This window comes from Pleurodeles waltl, chromosome 9, assembly GCF_031143425.1.
Source record: "Pleurodeles waltl isolate 20211129_DDA chromosome 9, aPleWal1.hap1.20221129, whole genome shotgun sequence".
NCBI lineage: Eukaryota > Metazoa > Chordata > Amphibia > Caudata > Salamandridae > Pleurodeles > Pleurodeles waltl.
Window position 1 is genome coordinate 763,078,870 of NC_090448.1, and position 22,508 is coordinate 763,101,377.

The 22,508-nt window shown below is 39.8% G+C and overlaps 1 protein-coding gene across 3 annotated transcripts in view; it reads right to left on the reverse strand.

Annotated features, from left to right (window-relative positions):
• The window catches only part of PACS1 (phosphofurin acidic cluster sorting protein 1), a 1,571,500-nt gene that overhangs the window by 1,213,739 nt on the left and 335,253 nt on the right, over window positions 1–22,508 (reverse strand). For all 3 annotated transcript variants that reach the window (XM_069207928.1, XM_069207930.1, XM_069207929.1), the window contains exon 3: window positions 4,405–4,494. In XM_069207928.1, the coding sequence (XP_069064029.1) occupies window positions 4,405–4,494 (90 nt within the window). The remainder of the gene's footprint in view (window positions 1–4,404; window positions 4,495–22,508) is intronic.

The following is a 22,508-nucleotide window of genomic DNA, read 5'->3' on the forward strand; positions in this document are numbered from 1 at the left end:
AGTGAATCAGTATCAACAAGTACAGTTCTCACCATATTGGTTTTACTAAGCATCTGTATGACGCCTAGAGAATAGGAGCTCTGCTGATAAATAGTCTTTTGCAGCTCCCGATTTTAGAATTTCTATCTGTTACAGTATTTCTCTAAAACACGAATGTTCATCGTATTCCTAACCATCAGTATATTCCCCGTTCAAGATGGATACCATAACATGTAAAATTATTTATAGTAATTACGTTTTATGAAACAGAAAGAAAATCATGTTGTATTGTTTTTAAAAGTAAAAACATTTATGCAGATGTAATAACTGCAATTCGGTGTTTCTTTTTTAAAACCTCCAGTGCTCCAACATCCATGTTTATGTGCTAAAGTCCATTCAGTTCCTCAATTTATTTGAAGCTCCATAAAAAATGACAACGACATCTACTGCCTACTTTCCAACAGAAGCAGTCTGACAGGTGTCTTTCTGGCATGGGTGACATCTCAAACAAATACTGGCAAAGCCAATAGGTCTACCCTATGAGAGCTACAGGTTTTGGCAATGATTTGTGTTCAAAATGTTTAAAAGCGTATTAAACAGCCAGGTCTAATATGCTTCTTTTTTTAATTTTCTTTTTTTTAAATAAAAGTGCATTAAGGATGGATGCAACGTGGACCTTTCCAGGTTTCGTCTGCAAAACGCATGCAAAATCTCTTGTAATGGAGAAAAAAATCTTGACAGGGGGCTTTAGAGCCCACCCATTACTTACCTTTACTTGCTACTGGGTGATTTCCACATCACTTTTCCTCCTTTTTTGGACAGCACCTCCACCTCATCACTGGCTTCCTCCTCAGGCTCTGTGTGTGTGCCTATGCCGTGGAGAATGGAGCTTTGTCTGTGCTTGCATACCTGCAGAGGTTCTTCTTTTTTATTTGGAACTGTAGCACTCCATCTGAGTGTATCGTTTTGCAGGCTGTCTCTAAGCCCACATTCGTTGTTGCTTGTCTTAATCCACCCCACCACCACCATCCCATTGCTGCTTGCCACCTCCAAACTCCTGTTGCTTGGCCCATCCACAAATAACCCCCTGCCCCGATTTGAGGGACTCCTCCAGTATGTAATTTTTCTCTACTCTGCCACTACAATAATTCCAGTTGCTCGATGTTCTGTCAGCGCATTTTATGCTCAAGATTTTATTTGTGGAGGGGAAGCACACTGACATTATTCAACCAGCAGCTTGTGCAACATGCAAAAAAACATTAACAGTGCCAGTAAATCTTGCATAGGTGGAACCCATTTGCGTTGATAAGGCGTGCACTTATTATTTTTAGCCATGCTGCACAGAAACCACATTGCTATGAACTTTGGCTCAATCATTGCCAAAGTTGACAATGCCAATACTGTACAAAATGAACAAAAGGCAATGATAGTGCTAATAACCTCAAAGATGAGATCTTTGGCTTTCACCAATGATTACTATGTATTAGCACAGCACCACTGTGATTTTGCACGAATCAGTTAATCACCCCATGCATGGCAAAAAATAAAACACATAAAACAATTTCCTCCCCTGGCCATGTCTTAGTGAAAGCAGATAGCACCTGCTATCACAATAAAAATAGATGACATCTGTTGTCACAATAAACATCCTTTTTCAAAGGAGAAAAGGGCTTCCTGGCGTAGTAAAACAATTGGCCCAAATGGCAAGGGGCCATATGAATAAAGGGTTCTCTGGAACCAACACATTAATATTGGAGCAGGACAGGAAAAATAATAAATACAAAGGAAAAAAGCAACCCATCCCCAAATATAGGCTCTGCATAACGAGACGCTTACATTTAAAGTGAAAAACTGACATCAATTGAACATTTTTTCGATATTACTTTTTTTTATTTCAAAATTCAAAAACAATTTTGATATATGTCAATGTCACATGAGACACAGAGAACTCTCCCACTCTAGAACATTAAAATATAACAAACTCACAAAATCCAAACATACCATTCTTACCTCACACATTACTTAATTCATAAAACTGTGTTGTACAATTCCAGACGGGCATCTCAAATCAAAAGGTCAAGAAAAAAAATCAAAATTGATAATAAAAAAGACAACTCCCATTCACAATTATCCTAAGGTGACTGTCAGGTCCATTCTTCATCAATATAGCTTTTCTCAAACTGAACACAACAATTCAATATAATCGGACAATGTAATACAAAACATATATTCATCTACTATGCTCTTAACCAATATGATTACAATCCAAGCCAGTGAGGCTGTTGCACAGGTGCAGACCTGCGTTTTGGTGCAAAATGGTCAAACGACCATGCACCTTCCTCAGGGGACACACAGATAATCCAGCAAGGAGATATAATCCAAAAAGAAGGGAAAGAATGGAAAGGTGTAATTAATCAACTAGGTGCAGGTCAGTTGCAAAGGTTCCAAATAAGTTTCTATTAGTCTGAAGAAGTAACCCTACTTATAGGTGTATAGTGCTTGATGCAGTAACAGATGGTCAAACTAATCGAAGAGCAACAGGCTGAATAGGGCTCTCCTTACAGATGATACCCATCTCCCCATCGTCTAAGTCCCTCAAAGAAAACGCAGTTCCAACTAATGCTCTTGCCGCCACAAGAAAAACCCAAATGTCAAAACAGGTTCAACAAGGACAATAGGGAAGAAGAAAAAATCGTAGTCCAATAATAGTACCTCAATCACAGCACGATCAGTCGAAGGGCAGCAATCAAGCTAAAGCAATGCTTAACAAGCATTTGCAATGCAATTGGTCTTGCTTATTTCAAACAAGTTAATTGTCATATTTTGACAAAAGCGCCCACGAGCAAAAACACAAAAAAATGAGTGGAAACTGCGAAAAGACGATCCATGCTCTATATGAAATAAGAAGAAGTGAAGACAACATGCGCTAGCCAATTAGAAGGCAGCAAATGGGAGTGGCAATGAAGCAAACAAATGTTAAGTAGTGGATAGACTACATTACAAGCCCCTTGTAGTTTACAATATATTTTCCAAGCTAGAACACATGCGCTGTCGCAGGGGAGACCTAAATATAAGAAGCTCATCCCTGTTTCAAAGACTCTTGAATTCATTCCCTCTGACTATCTCTGTTTCTGGCCACTGGTTTTCAGACTGGACAGAAAAGACTTTTGATTGTCTATATTCACTGTCCATCTTTCGACCACACATTGAACAACTCCATAACAAAAGGAACATTTTGCAATCATGTATTAAACTTTTTCCTTCAAATATTAAAACAGAATGGAAAAAGAATTCAGAAAAGTGAACAAGGTCTAAATGCAGAGCACTAGATTTCTGTGATTTCCTCTGGTCAAGCAGAAAATAGAGACAGAACTGCTAGAAAACACTGAGTGCTCTTTGTCTTAAAAACATCCAATTTCCTATGTAGACTTTGCATTAACTATTTTCATTTAAATAAAAAGTAAAAATGTTTTTTTTCAAATATGTTTTAAATGTTAGTTTAATTTTGAATATTTATATCTAATATTTTAAATTTGACGTGTGGATATTGTGTGGAGAATATAGCAAAAATCCTTTGATGGACAATTGGACTACTTTGTACTCATCAACAACTGATACGAACTGACAAAGCCAATAGGTCTCACTTTTTAAATAAACTTGGATTTAGCTGAAATTTAATTTTGGAAAATGTAAATGGCATCAGCCTGACATGAAGTGTGAGGATGTCATGGATAGCCATACTACAGGAAGAAAGCTGAACAGACCGGAATGCATTGAAGAAAAAATTGTGCACCTTTTGTAGGTCTGAAAAGGAGTAGCAGATAATATTTGTAAAGATCAACATGTACATCAAATGAATGAGCAATGGATGTAAAACTATAGTTTTCTTTTGTGGCAGTTGAACAACTGCTAAGGTTAGAATGGCTGCTTCTGGTGGTGGGTGAATGTAGGCTTAACACTATCATGGTATTTGTGCATTGTTGGTGCAGGCAGTCTGTTGCTAGCTTCTGTCCCACTGTTATATTTGCTTTCTGTAAGCTATACTGCCATTATTACACTTCCTGTTTTCCTGGTAATACTGTTGCAGTTGTACTCTCTTTGCAGCAGGTGGACAGATTGGTTATCATGAGCAATATTAACTGTTGTTTACAAAATAAGCTGGCCTAACAAAAGCACACATGCGCAAAACTATCCGAACTACTTCATGAGGTCTCTGGCATCATAACCTAAGCAGTTCTTTTCAGTCAGACAAAACAGGCAATCCAGAGAGCTCTGAGGATAATCAATATATTAATCTTCAAAATAAGTTAACAGTCATCACTATGGTGTATCAAAACCATGAATAACTCAAAGAACCTGTATTCAGAAAGGGTTATTTAAAGCGCCCAATGTTTAGCAGAAAGCAGAAAGTTCAGCATAATGTACCTGGAGTGAGAATGTCAGCTGTAGGTCGGTCTCTGTCAATCCACAGGCAGGAAGGAGGATTTCATTAGATCTCAAGATTCTTTTTGAGCCCTAAAATAATAAAAATCACAAACAAAACATGATACAGTGCATACATAAATATGATTTTTTCCAGTGGATTGGACGGTGCAAGCAAAAAAAAAAAAAAAACTATGTATAGGCAAGTGTACCTCTGCCTGGGAATATAGACAGCAATCAATATTACATGCATAACTTGCTTTGTAGAACAGTTGTTCTGCCCAGACGCTATTTCAAAGTAGAAAGGAAACAGGCCACCTCGTACATAGAGAAATGTGGGTCTACCTGAATAAGGCTTAGTGAAAGAATAACAAGACATGCAATTATTTGAGTATGAATATAACCAACTGTACTTATTGAGTCTGCACAGTAAACTTTATTCTTAAAAAGGTGTCTGGTTGTATCTTAGGATCCAGTGCAATAATGATAAATGTGTTTTTTATTTCTTCACCTTTGTGCCACTTGGGGAATAAGCACTCACTGCTGAAAACTTGTAAAAAAATAATTAACAAAAGAACTAAAGCTTGTGAATGTATTAATTCCATATCAGTCTATGGATTTCATAGATGGACAACACAAAGCATTTTCACCCTTTTTAGCTTCGTAAACATTTTTTTATCATTAAGGGTAGGTTTAGAAAAACAAAGTACAAATCTAGCACAGCAACAGATAGCTTCAACACAATTCATTTAGCATCCCAACAATACCTTGTTTTTTGTTTTGTTTTTTAATTCAAAAGAACCAAAGGAAAAAAAATTCAATTTATTAGATGCTGTCTATATATTGAAAAGTGACATTTGTATTATACCTGAATGGTTGCTTATTTTTACGAACCTGTTTTTAACTAGACCAACAAAGGGACACATGTAAATGCTAAAAAGTATCAACTGCTTTACATTTCCAAGGAACACATACACATCGCATCGAAATCATTTTATGCCACCAATTCACAATACAGTCTTCATCATCCAAAGTATATCTGTCACTTCCAATCAACTATTTAATTTAGCAAAGCAGGAATTCCATTATTAAGAAATCCACACACACCTCATAGATACAGCATGATTTAACTGCCTATATTGATATCACAGAGAATTAGGGGGAAAAAATGGGGCAATGAGGGTAATGAAGGCCATATATACAACAGTGTTCCAAAGGAAATCACTCAAAAACATTAAATATATTTGAAGGGAATATCCCATTCAATGCCCCTGATGCATGGATGGTCCCGTGATTTATATAATTTAGGAGACAGAATTGATTTCTTTACGCGTTTTGGAGACTGAGGAACAAAACATTACATTCAACAGGTATGCAATACAACAAGTATTCATCAGCATTTGGGGCACCTTTAGTACTGAGTATGTTGCCCAACAAGGTTCTGCTCCGATTAGAAAAGAAGTTATGTTTTACTTCCAACTGGGTACTTTTCTGATTATTAAAGGCATTGTGTTCTACGTCCCAGGATCGTACAATAGCCACCATCGGCCCATTCATATAGATGGGCTTATTGGGCCTCTAGAAAATCGAGAGGACAGAACTAATTTTGATAACCCTCTACATGAACTGGAGATGGTTGAACAATGCATGACACTCCTCAGGTACATGTTTTTATTAGTGCTGAAAACTTTCATGTGAGGGTAGTATAAAGACTATGTACACGTTCTGAATGCGCGTTTTGAAAGGATCGTAGGGCCTTTGTGCTAATCTGGAAGGCTGGACATGAGGTACTAGTGGGCATCATACTAGGAACTTTAGACTTCTTTGTGGAATTGGGAGGTTTAATATGAAGTTAAGATTTTGAGTAAAATGTTGTATAGACGGAATGTTTGAACAAGCTTTTGTAATAACTATTTTCATGCAATTTTTGACTATCTGAACTTTGGGATTTGATCAATGAAATAATGATGAGTAATGAGTGCATTATAGTGATATATACATACTATGCTATGGGCCATTTACTGTTTGAAGGTACACAGGCTTATGAATTGGCGATTTAAGTAAAAGGTTGGTAGGATGTATTGAATTAATGAATGGTAGGTATGTTGATACATAACCTCAAGATATCAGCATAAGATTAATGAAGTCTACACTGAAAAGAGTGCCATGTTTTGCTTTAAGTCATATGATGAGGACTTGTGATTTGTCTAATTATTGAGACATCGTGGATTGTGGTATTCTGTGAACTAGATTAACTCATAATTCTTAAAGAGGGGGGAAATGTTTTACATTCTTACGTATTATGTTTTGTAGCCCTGAAGAAGTCTTGGGAAAGGACGAATCGTGTTGGCAACGGGGAGAAAAACACAATGTAAATGCTTTTTGAAAAAAGACGAAGGATTTGAATAAAGAATATATTTTAATATAATGAAAGTAAAGGACTGAAGATCTTTTCATACAGCTGGCTTTATGATTGTTTGACTATGGATTGCCTTTTTCTTAAATACAATGTGTATGAAAGTGGTGCTTTAACAAAGTTTTTATATTTATGCGTACATGGGACACTGTCTTATAAGATAGGCAAAAGGGGATGGTCTTCCCGTTCCGTGCACTGAGGATACTATAACAGATGCTTACACTAGATAAGTGGGACAAAAAAAATACCTCAGCCTTTTTTGTAAATTGCTTGTTGTACTTGGAGTTCCCTTCATATTTGCCTCTTCTTCGCTCTTTTCCTTATTCCCTGACACTGCTGGAATGTTATCTCAGGATTGGTTCTTAGGGACCACCCATTGAAGTGAGTCTGCATCATGCAACATCTGGTTTTCCTGGCTGGCCCTGGTGTCCTTAGTCTTTACTTTGAATCCAGTGTAATCTGGGAGATCTCGGAGAGTTCAACACAAGCAGACAGGGAATTGGTTGACAACTTCTTCTACTCCAGAGCAGTTATCTCCTTTTGTTTTAGGGGGAATTAATTTACTTTTAGCGGAGGCATAGAGAGTACATTTTTTGGTTGCCATACTCTTGGCCTTTTCTTATGTGCAGGAGTCCACATTTTTTCTGCAGGGAGCACAGTGGATTACTACCAAATGTATATTTAAGTATACTCATATAAAAATATCTTCAAATGCATTTGGATATGATGCCACTAAGTAAATCATCAGGAGCCTCACCGTTCCTTACCTGAGCGACTCAGTGTCTCCCAGCTCCCCAGGAGCCCGCTGCTATTTCCCCCAGGTAGGCCGAGCAAGTACACCAAGCACCGAGCAGCATCTTGAACTGACCACGTTAGGGTCTAGTAGCTAGGCTTTAAGCTGCAGACTTTTAGAATTGCCAGATTTGAGAGGCCCTTTGCCGCTAAACAGTTCAGACGGTGATCCGATCCCTTGGCCAATGGCTATTTTTCAAAAACCAGCACTCCATGAGTTGTTGATTGCAAGCTGCAGGCCCCATGCTTACTGAGAAAGCGGTTGTGTCCTAGCCAGAGTGTGCGTCAGGCAACTAGACTGAGCATGGTTCCCTCAAGAACACAGCTGTAGTCTTGTTTATAGATGCAGAGAAACCTTTTGACCTTGTGAGCTGGGAATAATTGTTTCAGGTCATGGAGGTAATGGGATTTCCAATACAGCTCGCAGGTTCTATAGCGGCAAAATATGAGGGATCATCCACCACAATATCTTTAAATGGCAAGGCTCTGGACCCCTTTCAGATCTCTAGGGGTGCAAGGCAGGGGTGCCCCTTGACACCATCTATTTTTGCTTTGTTTATTGAGCTTCTGGCTTGTTTCCTATGCTGGTATAAGTGGGTGAAAGTGGCAGTTCCAGGAACAACAAAACTTAAACTTTTTGAGGATGATTTAGTGTAATATTTGGCACCTGAGATGAGGGTGTTTCAAACTCTGATTGATATCTTTAATACATTTTCGGGGCTCTCCATTTACCAAGTAAATATTTCTAAAACAGAGATTCTTCTCTTCAACACTTATGTGACTATTCAAAATCAAGCCTTGCAGATTATTTACCAGAAAAAGCCAGTTAGCTATTTGGCAATTACAGTTTCTGAGTTTTTGAAGAGCTACATGAATTTAGTTACCCAGCCCTAAAAGTTAAGATTTAGAATATGATGGATCGGTGTGGCAGGGTGTCCATCTCCATAATTGAGAGAGTGGAATTAGTTAAAATGCATATTCTGCCTTTGATAAAAAAGAATTACTTCTAGCTCTGTGGTATTATAAAGGCAAATTAAAATACAAAATGAGTAGGAAAGGGAAGCAGTTTTTCTTAAAGTGTGAAATATTCTGATCCAATTAGGGAAAGAGTCTTCTGTTGCACTTCTCCAACATAACACACTTTAGCTTGGGTAAATTACACAATACACACCTTGGAATGTATTGTTTTGGACATTATTCTTGGAATTATTCTAAGGTATTGCAGTTCTTGATAGTGTAACTGATGTTTTTCTAATTAAATTTGGAAAGCATAAAGTGAGGCAATGTATGCTAAAAAAAATCTATTGCCAAAATAATATTCTGCATTTTAATGTTTTTTTATATTCAAAATAAGTAGAAAATGGAAAGTTTTTTTTTTTTTTTAAACAGTGGAAATATTTTGATTTAGTCACTTAGAGTTGAAATATCAGCTTGAGGAAGAAAACAAAAATCAGAGGTTAGGAATGGATTTATGGTACCAGATTTTCCTTTCCAATTTTTCAAAATAATGCATTTTAGTTTGAGTAACATATGCATTTTAGAATATACTGTTATTACATTTTTGCTGGAATTTATAATATTAAGTTCTTCAAAGTTTATTTAATGTATTGTGAAATTAATTTGGTAAGCATAAAGAGCAATTATTTTTATTAAGAAATATTTACATTGCTTTTTAGCAATTGATTAAAGTTCTATTAATTTTCTGATTGCTAAAGAGCAGATTGCACTTTGCACTTTTGCATTATTCAGATAGCATTTTCTTTAGGAACTGCAGGGTGAAATTAGATCCTTGACTTTCTAATTCTTATGTATGCTTCTGCTGTACTATTTTTGTGTGTAAAGGAACCAAAATAAAATTCAAAAAGTAAAGTAAATGATTTAGGTTTCTTAAAGTCCAGCAATGAGTGTAAATATGGTTATGACTGAAAAGTTGATGTTTCAACCCCTTAGGATCACTTGATGGGTTCTTCCTCAGTACAGAAATATAGGAAACTTGGCATGGCAGCCTTTTGCATTCCTGATGGATTTTGGGTCTGAGACTGATTCGCTTTGCCAACTGTATTGCCTGTATTCGATACACCGGTGGGAAACATCCTGGCTGTATTCAAAACACCGCAAGTCATTAGTGTTACTTGTAGGACATCGGCCGTCGGGTTCAGTTTCCTATACGTTGTTTTGACACACGTCCCTTTTCAGGATAAGGATGCTACATTTCTGTCCTGAGGAAGAGCCAGTCAAGTGATTCTAAGAGGTCAAAATGTTGACTTTTTAGTCTTAACCACATCTGCATTCATTGCTGGACCTTAAGAGACCTAATTAATTTGCTTTTCGTGTGGGTTCTACTCAGGCACACCGTATGATTGTTTTTATCCGCACATTTTTCACTTATTTTCACTTACAATGCACCGTCACCTGTAGTACCCTTTCATTTATTAGAATATTCTCTCTACTTATGATTTGTATACTACAATTACATTCATATCTTTATAGATCTGCGGTACATTCATTGTGGTTGCAGAGGCATTACATGGGATATTCCCAGTAAACGTATTCAATGTTTTTGAGTGCTTTCCTTTAGAACACTGTTGTATATAAGTCCTATATTGATTTTACAGACATTCCCTCATTCATACTCTAATGAGTGGCTTTCATTTACATGAGACCTCCACAGAAAAGTAAATTTATGAGATAATGGGTTTCAAAAATACAAAGTATGGTCCTCCATAAGGGCTTGGCATGTCTGACACTTTCTATGATGCATTGCAGAACGTGATTCAAGAGTAGCTGAAATAGGAGATAATTAGGTCTCTATTAAATAAGAACATGCCTTCTCAGGATTTGGACATACTTTCCAAAGAGAAGATCACAGTAAGAAAATAAGCTATAATTCTCCAGAATTTGTATATTTTATAGATTAATATGTTTGAATCATTCCCTGTCGAAGTTGGAGTCCCACGGCATTTTCTAAAGCAGTACAATAAAGTATAATTAACCTATAATGGCTAAAAGATGTTAATTTGATTAGCATATCCACATCATTTATAAAGAACCTGACTTTAGCCAATCAGGCAACACTCCCCACAGAGGCATCTTCCCTCCGAATTTCAAGCATTAGTGGGACTTGAATCCCTGTATGATAAGGAGAGCCTCCATGGGGAGGAGGGTGATTTGCCTGTGAATCTATGAAAGATACCAATACTCGAGAACTACAGCTACAGGTAAGTAACTTATTTTCTTCTACAGTATTGGATCTTTCCTAGATTCACATGCTTGAATCAGAATAGATAGCAGTTACAGTATTTATAAGCTCATCATAAACATAATACAATAGCGGATGGCAGGTATAAATACAATCAAAAGGCACACCTTATTGAAATAAATGGTTTAACACCCCATGTCCCACGGCCGCACCATTGTATTGCGACGAATCCAGACAATAATGTTGCGTGAATGTATGCCTGATCTTCCATGTTGCTGCTCGACATACACTTTCAAGAGGCACCCCAGTGAACAAGGTGGTCGAGGTAAAGACAGCTCTAGTAGTGTACAGTAACCATATTTCAGGCATCTTTTAACATGCAGTGTATGCAGCAATTTCTCAGTTGTCATCTGTGGATTCAGAAAGAAAGTCTTTAGTACAATAGGTTCATTAAGTTGAAAATTCGTAGGGACTTTGGGGCTGAAGCTGGGATTGGTTCTGAGAATTAGTGTCATCTTTAAACTGGCTTGTATTTCATGAACCCTTCTGGCTGACCTTAGAGCCAATAACAATGCCATTATCCACGTCACAAAATTTGACCTCTGTCTTGTGAATAGGTTCAACTGGACTTTTTATTAGTTGTGCAAGTACTGTGTTAAGCTACTAAATCAGAGGAGGAGACTGTTTTGAAGGGAAAACTCTGAAAAGACCTTTCAGGAACTGCTTAAAGACTTTATTACACGATAATGATGGCGAACCAGATAAACGTCTGAAACTTGAGATTGCTGCTAGATGTACTTTAATAAAAGTGTGGACTAAACTCTATTTTACCAGTGATAAAAGTTAAGGTAAAGATTGCTCTGGTAGAGCCAAGATAGGGTGGATATGTGTTTTCTGGCACAAGAAACAGAAAAGCTTCCACTTTAATGCAGATGTTTTATTTGTGGTGTGACAGCTTTACCTTTTGCAAGAATATGTCTTCAGTCTGGAGTGATGTTTATACTTGTAAACTCAAGGTATTCAGGAGCCAGGCAGATAAGTGCAGGGAAGTTGGATTTGGATTAAGTACTTGATTGTGGTTCATTGTCAATAGTGACCTTAGAGGGTTCAGCTAAATATGATTTGTCTTCAATAGTAGTAACCGTTCTGTGAACCATTGCTGTCTGGGCTATGTTGAAGCAATCAAAATAATTCAACATGATTGTCTCTTCATTTTGTTGAGAATTCTGGGAATTAGAGGGATCGGGGGAAAAGCGTATGCATTCCCCCCGACCCTTGTTGGTGCCATTTTGCATAAAATTGGTATTTCTGGTTCTCTTGCATTGGAAAGAGATCCAGTGTCGGTTTTCCCCAGTGGTAGAAAATCTTGTTCAAGGTTGACCGACTGATCTCCCATTTGTGGCAGTTTTCTTGGTTCTGCTGGATGTGTCCATCAAGATGGCTTTTGTACCTGGAACATGTACTCCTTGCAATGTTATTGGGATTCTCAAAACCCTTTCCCAAATTTTTTGTACATCCTTAGATAAGGCCACTGATCTTTTGCCCCATTGTTTGTTCACATAGTGCATACTGGTGGGATAATCTGTGCAGATAAACACTGACGAGTCCGTTCTCCTCAGCGGGAACGCTTCAAAACTTAATTAAATTTGAGTCCTAACATGTTTACATGCATTTTCATCTGACACGGAGACCATTTTCCACTTATCCATAGGTCTTGCAAATGGGCACCTCAACCCTCTAAGGTAACATCTGTGGTAATTATGTAGTTGGCTGGGGTAAGAAAGTTAGCCCCGAAGATACATTGGCAGCTTTTGCCCACCAGGGTAGAGCCTTTGCCATGCTTGGAGTGATCTTGATCATGTTGTCGAATGATCCTTATGATTGAATTGTGTGTCCAATTCTTCCTGTAAAGGCTTCATTCTCAGACAGGAAAAAGGTACTATTGAGATGGAAGAGGACATCTCCCTAGAAGCGACTTGAATAGGCATACTAAAACTGACTTTTGCAACAGCCTCTGCGCTAATGCTATGAGCCTTTTTTGCCTTTCTTGTGATAAGAAAGCTTTGTCTTGGATTGTGTCTAAAACTGCTCCCCAGAATATTATCCTTCTTGATTGATGAATAAATGGCTTCTGAGGAATGACTGCCAGACCTAAGTTCTCGGACAATGACAGGCAAGACGTTGTAACACTCAACGCTTAATGGGCAGATGAACAAGTTACTTACTTTCGGTAACGCCTTTTCTGGTGGATACACTAGCTACCTGTGGATTCCTCACCTAATGAATTCTCCGAATGCGCCATTGTATCATCAGAAGGTGCTCTTATCAACCAATCGTTTCCTCAGGTATTTGTTTAGCTTCTGGAGATCAAAAATTGGTCATTCCCCTGATTTAATTTTTATTAAGAAAAAAACAGGAGTGGAAACCCATTCCTTTTTGGGAATGGGATAATTTCTCTATTGCTCATTTTTTTTATAATTATGGTGAAAACTTCTCTTTGGAGGATACGGAGATGAGGTGGGTGCAAACCCTTTAGTGGAGTGTTTGGTGGCATTTGTATGAATTCTAAAGTATGATCCTGGGTGATCAGACCTAACACCCAACTGTCCGATGTTATTTGCTACAATTGATGGGAAAAGTTGGAAATGTTTGCTCCCACAGGTTGGTGACCTGTGAAAGGTATAGCTGACACTTCTACAGTGTTACTGCTTTACACCAGTGTCTTTTGCCTGTGAGGTTTGTTTTCTACTAGGAGCTTGCTTTGTGTAAGCTGGTGGTGATCTAAATGGCTGTAGATAGGAAGACCGGTATTGCTGCTGAAAGGGCTGATAATGTTGGCACTTCTGGTAACCCCTTCGAAACAAAAGCAAACCTCTTCCTCATGCTCCTTAAAATGGCGTCTTCCTTATTTGCAATGTGCCCAAGGATCTTGCCGCATCTGTATCTGCATTAATTGCCGGTAAAGCACTGTCAACTTGTTTTCCAAACAATGCCTCTCCATTGGACAGCATAACTAAGATTTTACTCTGGACCTCAGGACTGAATGATGTGGCCTTCAGCCATCCTTGTCGTCTTAGAACTGCATCTCCAGCCAATTGTCTAAAATCGGTTGATGCTATAGCCATATCTGTATTATTTCTGATGAGGATTTTTCACCTTCATAAAGAGTTTTGTTTGCTTCCCCTTTTTTTTTTTTTTTTAATCTTCCAGCAAAAGATCTATAGATTCAGCGATGTCTGACCATATTTGCCTGTCGTACCACCCCAATAGGGCTAGTGATTTGGCAGCTCGAACCGCAGTTGCTGACATTGCAGAAATGTTTTTACCAATATTTACCAGGCACCTGCCTTCCCTGTCTGTCGGAGTTGATGAAGGTGTTAAAGAATTCTTGAAACGGAGCTCAGCTGCATTTGTTACCACAGAATCTGGTCTTGGGTGCCACACCTGACATGCAGTCGAGTTCTCTGGTGCCTTGTATTTCTGGTCAACCCTTGGCAGGACAGCAGAGACTGTAGTGTGATTTTCCATAATGTTTGTGCCTTCATCCCAAATTGGGATCGCTCTAATAGATTTTTTGGTAGGCTCCTAGACGTTGTACAAGAAGCTGTCTGATTGTTTAACCTCAAAGGAAACTGAAATCTTTTTGCGGCTCTTTCCATGAGATTATCAAAACCTTCAATGTCATCAGGAGGAGAGTCCACCAGTTGTGGTGCAGATGGGAGACTGTATCAGAATCAAACAGTCATCCAATTCCATGGGAGTAGATTGATTGTCAGAGATTTCCCCTACCTCTCGTCAACATCCAAGGATGATGGTTCGTCCTCGTTCTTCCTCAGGCGGCACTGCAATGCAGGATGTTAGAGTAATTCTAGGTGATAGAGGTGGAGGTTTTGGATGTGGAGGTCTCTGAGTTGGAGCTTGAGGTGGCCACATGGACTGCATTGGAGATGTTGCCTTAGTGGGTTCTGGGAATCTTTTATAATAGTCCTGCAACATGCCTTGGAGGTCTTGAACCAAAGCTAGAGGAACTTGAACCATGCCTTCTTGAGATGGAGAGTGACCATAATGTTGGAAGTGTTCCACATATTGTTTAAGACTTTTCATTTATTTTTGTTGTTGTCTTGAAACATAGTAATCTTCATAACAGTCTTCCTCATTCTCCTTTTACATAACATTCCAATCAGGAGGGCTATGGGTCTTGCCAAACAGGCACCCATCTGAATCAATCACATCAAGTAGCAGACTTGGATGGAAGTCATGAGACCTCACCTGGTGTCGTATGCTCTGGATCAAACAATTCTTGAGATGACATATCCCTCGTCGATGGCACCATCGACAAAGTCGTCGTCAACTCCGTGGTTATGTTTAACGATGACGGAAACTTCTTTACAGGTGGTTTTACCATCAACAAAGGTGTTTTTGGCAACGGTTCTTTGGTCCACAGTGTGTGTCGACTGTGTACTCTTTGACAATGTCTTTGCCAACAGGATCATCGCTGACTGTGTAATCAGTGCGATTGTTGTCAAAAGCATCGATGTGGAGGCTGAGGTTACGGTCAACATCGTCACTGGTATTTGATGGTGATGATATCATCGTCAAAATGTTTAAAGCCAGTCTAGATTTTATCAATTTTATTTTTTTCTTAATATAAAGCCACGTTGGAGGAAGGAATAGTAGGCTCTAACCCTACAGTTTGGGAAGTTGTTTTCTTTCTCATCCCTGTGAAAACTGTCTCTTGAAGACTCATGATGAGTCTAAGACTTTCCTAGGCACCCTTTATGACCCTTAGTCACATGACCTTTCCCTTTTTCATAACCTTTGAGAGGCAATTGAATCCTCGATATCCTCCCCTCTGAAAGAACAGACTTTCTTGTTTTCAATTTCTCCAGCATAAGAGAAGCCTCCCTTTCCTATCTTTAAGAGTTCTGGAGGAAAAGGTGCGGTGGATTTTACAGTCTTTTACCTTGTGGACAGGATGTAGGCTGTAGACATACTCTTTGTGGTGGTCTTCAGAATAAAGTATTCCCCCCCTCCCCACAAGTTCCACAGGGTCTTAAAAGGCCTTTCTTTAATGGCTCTGACATTTCAATAGTGAGTACCTGGTAGATGTAGGTTACAGTTGCCATTTAGATGACCAAAAAAAGGGTTCAGATAAGGAATACTGTTGAATAACTATACAGAGCTCAGGGAGACTCCCTTTACATGACGTGTGGTACAAAGCCTATAGGAAGTTCCCTCTGTGCGGAGTGTTCTAGAGGATGCTGTTGCCTGATTGGCTAAAGTTCAGTTCTTTATAAATGATGTGGCTAAGCTAATCAAAGGAATATCGTTTAGCCATTATAGGCTACGTGTATTTTATTGTAATGCTTTAGAAGGTACTGTGGGACCCCCAGCTTTAACAACGGTGAATGATTCAAGCATGTGAATCATTTAAAGATCCAGTCTTGAAGAATACCATTTGGAGTTACAACACAAACTCAACGTATACGGTGGACAGAATTCATAAAATCGAATTTATACTGCAACAAACATTAACTGGACACTTAGAAACGTCTTGGTTAATACTACTTCCTTTACAATTGGCAACAATTTAGATAAATAAGGGAGCAACAGGTAACCGGGCGAACAGTATCTTTCAATGGTCTCTTGTACAAAAAACAAAAAAGAACATACACAACATTATAAACCACTGTCATATTTGAAATTCAACTAGTTGTCTGAACTTGTCATTTATTACTATACTAATACTTCTAATAGTAATATTTGTATAATACCACTGTTTTCAATGTTGTCACATCGGAAAGGCAGTCAGCAGTGACATGTTCACAAGATAATCACATATGTGGTTTCATAAAAACACACATTCTGTAAACGCTTCCTTGACATATTCATTAAAAGAAGGCCTGAATTTCGAAATATTTGCACTTGTTGTCAATCTCTTTTCTTTGTGATAAATGAAAAAAAGAAATCCGTGCCAGACACAAAATAAAGGATTTGCTTTCCAACATTTTGAGTGTCTCCATACTTGTTAATAAACAAAACGACTAGAAGCAACCCAAAAAGGGTGGATTAAATTCATGAGTAAATAAGGTAGGGAGGGTTCTGCATGTGGAGTGCGTGCTTGTGCTGGTTCCAGCCCAAAGATTTAAAGTGACAGCATATTTTGAGAACCTTGATTAATGTTCTGCCTGTGGTACAGGCAATGGCTACCGCCAGGGAAGGAGGCCTAGCAAGGATGATACAGCACCAACTGTAATTGTAATCAGTGAGACATGTTTAAACCGATAAATGGCGGTTAAATGGTTCAAATTTTACTTCGTATGGTGTTAAATATGTATGCAGATGTGGAGATACACTTACAATTTTACAGGAACACAGGTGCTCTAAATCCATCTGGCGAGCTGAAAGGAAGTATGAGATGAGCCAATCACTGGGAATTGATTTTTGTCTTTCCAAAAGTCACAGGCACTTGTAGGAGGCGTAAGTCTGCTTGGCCTCATCCGTGAATAATACAGCAGCAAAAACATGTCTTCCTGACAAGGTTTACCCTTCTGATAAACACTTAAGTATGAAAAGCATTTTATGGATTACAAAGCATATCCAAGAACTACGTTTCTACAGTGAAGAACAGCTGTTTGTGATTATTTGTCCCAGTTTATATGAAAAAATCCACATAATGATCCACAGTGCTCTTCGATTTTCCCTTTTGGGCAAAATGAGGAAGTGACATACTGAACTTCCACAGATGAAATCGGTATGAAAGGAACGATACATATTTCCCTGCCCTGCCTATGTGCGAGTGGTCTTCCTCTGAACGACATTCAGTATTTGTTTATTTTTTTAATAGTAACTTCTGACATTTGATACACATTAAGAGACTATCACAATGGATATAAGCAATAATCAAGCACCTATCATGAAGAAATTATTTTACGTGTGTGTGTGTGTATATATATATATATACACATATATATATATATATATACACATACATATTCACTGAAAAAACAGGGGCGTTATAAGTAAGTTGACATTTTACCTTTACAAAAACATAGAAATTCAGCAGTTATAGTTATATTTCTAGTGATACTTAAGTTAAGAAACTATAACTTGTTGCCCAAAGTTACTTTCCAGCACAAGTTATAGTTTCTTCAGATAAGTAGAACCATAAGTATAACTATAAGTGCTGAATTTCTATGGTTTTTTTATGGGTAAAACGTGAACCTCACTATAATGCCTCTGTAACCTTTGTTTTTGTTTTTCAGTGAATTTCTATGGCTTATTTCATGCACACACAAATATTTGTGTCAGGTTGCAGCACACCAGCCAGGGCCTTGCTTTTCCCCAAGATCTGAAAACGATCCTCGAATCGGCCAGAGAAAAGGACAATTTTTTTGCCCATGAGGGGTCCCTAAGGGACCCCCTCCATGTGTCCTATGGAGTCAGGATTCCTGTATCCTGACCCTGGGTAGGAAAGTGCCACTGTTGGCATGGATACCCCAGTTGTTGCCTAGTGTTGATGCCAACTTTCATTGCAAGTGGGCTGGGATCCTGCTAACCAGGCCCCAGCCCCACTGTTCTTTCCCTAAAACTGCACCTTTGTTTCCACAAATGGCACAGCCCTGGCACACAGTTAAGTCCCTTGTAAAAGGTACCCATGGTACCAAGGCCCTGTGACCAGGGAGGGTATCTAAGGGTTGCAGCATGTACTATGCCACCCTAGAGGACCCCTCACCAAACACATACACACACTGCCTTGCAGCTTGTGTGTGCTGGTGGGGGGAAAAAGGCAAATTCTACATGACACCCCTCTCAGGGTGCCAGGCCCACAAACCACTGCCTGTGGTATAGGTAAGTCACCCCTCCAGCAGGCCTTACAGCCCCAGGGCAGGGTGCACTATACCACAGATGAGGGCATAGCTGCATAAGCAATATGCCACTACAGTGCCTAAGTCCATTCACAGACATGGTAAACACCATAATGGCTTCACTGATTACTGGGAAGTTTGGTATCGAACTTCTCAGCACAACAAACCCACACTGCTGCCAGTGTGGGATTTACTGAAAAATGCACACCGAGGGCATCTTAGAGTTGCCCCCTGTATGTTAGATAAACTCCTAGTGTAGGACTGACCGGTTTGTGCCAGCCTTCCACTTTCAGACAAGTTTCTGACCACATAGGGTGAGTGCCTTTGTGCACTCTATGGTCAGAAGCAAAGCCTTTCCTGGGTGGAGGTGCTTCACACCTTACCCCTACAGGAACTGTAACACCTGGCGGTGAGCCTCAAAGGTCTCAAGCCACGGGCTACAGTGCTATAGATAGTGGAGATGCCCACCCCCCCGGACAAAGCTCCACTTTTGGCGGCAAGTCCGGCAGAAAAATTAAGGAAAACAGGGAGGAGTGACCACCTAAGCCAGGACCACCCATAAGGTGTCCAGAGCTGATGTGACCCCTTCTCTGCAGAATCCTCCATCTTGGTTTGGAGGACAGGGACCAATAGGGATAGAAATGTGCCCCCCTCTCCAAAGGGTATAGCCACCCTCAGGGACAGTAGTCATTGGTTACTGACCTCTGACCCCTAAAATCTAGGATTTAAGGGCCTCCCTGAACCCAGCTCACCAGATTCCTGGCGACCTACAACAAGAAGGATTGCTAAGCTGAAACCCAGAGCAGAGAAGAAAGAAGACAACAACTGCTTTGGCCCCAGCCCTACCGGCCAGTCTCCTGCTTCAGACAACCTGCCAAAGACCAGCGATGCGTCCAGTGGGACCAGCAACCTCTGCCCAACTCCAGAGGACTGCCCTACACCCAAAGGATCAAGACCTCCAGAGGACAGCGGCTCTGTCTAAAGAAACCTACATCCAAGGGCTCCCACCTCAATCTAGATGCGTGAGTCTTGACCCCTGGGCACCAGACGCCCACGGCCTCTGTCCAGGTGTTCCAACCAGCACAAGAGGGTCCCCATGCGATTGCGAGCAAGTGCCCACCCTGGGATGACATCTCCACCCCTCCACGACAATGCCTGCAGAGGGAATCCCGGGGATCCCCCTGACCGCAAAGCTCCGGACAGAGATATCCAACGCATAACACCACACTCTACCCGCAGCCCCCAGGCCTTGGAGAAACCGACCCCCGGTGTCTCAACGTTCAGCAGGCAGCCCTCTTCCCCGTCCGACTGGTGGTGTGCCCGAGACACCCCCACGGACCTCGCCTGAAGCCTCTGAGTGCCCCCATTGTCTCCTCATTGACCAGCATTGGAAAACCGACGTCCTGTTTTCACCCTGCACCCGGCATCCAATGTGCCACTGAGGGTGTGTGTTTGGTGCCTACTTGTGGCCCCCTCCAGTGCTCTTCTAATGGGGGATTAGGGGGGGCCTAGTCTGCCCTCCGAGTCACGGGTACTTACCTGTGGGCTGGCCGAATTACGAGTACCCCCTGTCTCCATAGGTCCCCATGTTAAATTTGCTCAGCTTTGACCTCGGCACCCAGCTGGACCCATGTTGCTGGTGGTGGGTGTTCGGGGTTAACTTGAACCCCTACCGGTGGACTTCCTAAAACCTGGACACTGAAACTATAAGTGTTGTATTTATCTGCAAAATGCCCTGAAATGTTTTCCTCCCAGGAACTGTTTCTGAAAATTGGACTGTGTCCATTTTTAAAACAGATTATTGCCAATATTTCAAAAACGGTATTACTTACCTATTTCAAACAAAGTACTGTTGATACCTGTGTGAAAAACTAAACTTTTAAGGTACTTACCTCCAACTTGAATCTTGTGGTACTAAAAATAAGAAAATATATTTTTGCAATATAAAAACCATTGGTCTGGAGTGAAAGCCATTGAGTGTGTGCTTCTTCTATTGTCTGTGTGTTCACAACAAATACTTTGCACTACCCTCTGATAAGCCTTACTGCTCTACCACACTACCACAGAAAAAGTGCATTAGTATTATCTACTTTAGCTTCTGTTAAGCCTCTGGGGAACCCCTGGACTCTGTGCACACTATATATCATTTTGATATAGTATATACAGAGCCAGCTTCCGACACAACTTATATGTTGTTACATTCTTTTTTCCCACCCCCCAAGCAATGCGAGAAACAAAATGGTGACCGGAACTTTTCTGTGAGGTTGCAGCCAGTCAATCAGGACCTTGCTTTTCCTCCGAATCCAAGAAGGATCTGCGTCCATATATGCAAATTTAGTTTTCATTTAATAACTAGAAAACTACTGAACGTATTTACACCAAATAACAAAAAGACCTCTGTCTAGACCAAGAGCTACCTTTCTGCCAAATTTGGTGGAATTCCGTCTAGTGGTTTTGGCGCTATCGCTGTTCAAAATCACTATAGAAAAATGAATGGGAATCATATCTACACACACACACACACACACACACACACACACACACACACAGAGAGAGAGAGAGAGACATGCAGAGAGAGAGACACACACACACACTAAGAATATGGTTCGGTGCTTTGGAAGGTAGTTAAGATATGAAGAGGGAACAGCTCTAGGGACACAGTTGATGGGCATGGGCACACAGGATGAAGAGCTGTGCTGGTAGATGGCACAGGATGGTATATACAGTGGAATTTCATAAAATTGTAAAGGTAAATGACAGATTTTCATCATCAATGAGCGACACCAGTAGTGGTGAAGAACATGCAGGATTCTGGGTATCATGACAAAGTCTCCTTCCTTTTAAATCCAGTCTGATTTTTCCATGTACTTTAAAAGTAGTTGGGGATTGTGGGGGCTTTAATATTATTTGGCCATAACTGATTCACTTTCACTCAATAAGGCGAAACAAGCAATAGTTGACAAAGTACTGTTAAATACTTATCCTAAACAGTCTAAAAAGCTAAAGAATTAAGGGCCAATTGAACATAAAACTACAACCATCATTTTTTTAACCCAGTGTTTTATAGTGTGAATCGACCATTGTCTTAACAGGCCAGTTCACAAAAAAACAATACCTAGTTTGTCGCAATTCGACCTACCTCATGAATATTAATGAGGTAGGTCACATGAATTGCAGCCATCACATGGATGACTGCTTGTTGAGGTCAGCAGACCACCACGTCTGTGAATGCTTTTAAATAAAGCTATCTTTTTTTTTTTCTTTAAATGCAACCTGTTTTCCTTAAAGGAAAAGAGGACGTGTTTTAAAACAAAAAAATAAATAAACGTTAAACTAAAAATATTTTAAGAGCAGGCAACTGTCTGATGAAGTAGTGCCTACTCTTTGAAAACATTTTCATCATTTGGTTGCAAATCCAATTTGGTAACTGCTTGTCAAACTAAGATTAGATTTTTTTTTTTTTAACTACTTTTGCTGAATTTCACCATAGTGAGAAGGGTGGAGCAATTACAATAACATTCGTATAGCATGCATATAAGGGAGCTATACGTACTTATCTATACTACTGCAATTACGGAATCATAGTATCAACAGGAGTCATTTAGTTCATATCTTACAACCAAACATTAACACACTGTATTAGCTAGTCATGCAGTGGTATCAACACAATAGATAGTGCTCCAACATTAGGCATCTGTCTGAGTGATCTCATATCTCCTGCCAGTATGCAGCATGCTGTTGCACATGCCGCGGAGTCATGACAGTTGACAGTAGAACAATATGTCTATCGGGAAACAACATGCTGTATGCGTTTGGGGGTTGAGTGGGGGGG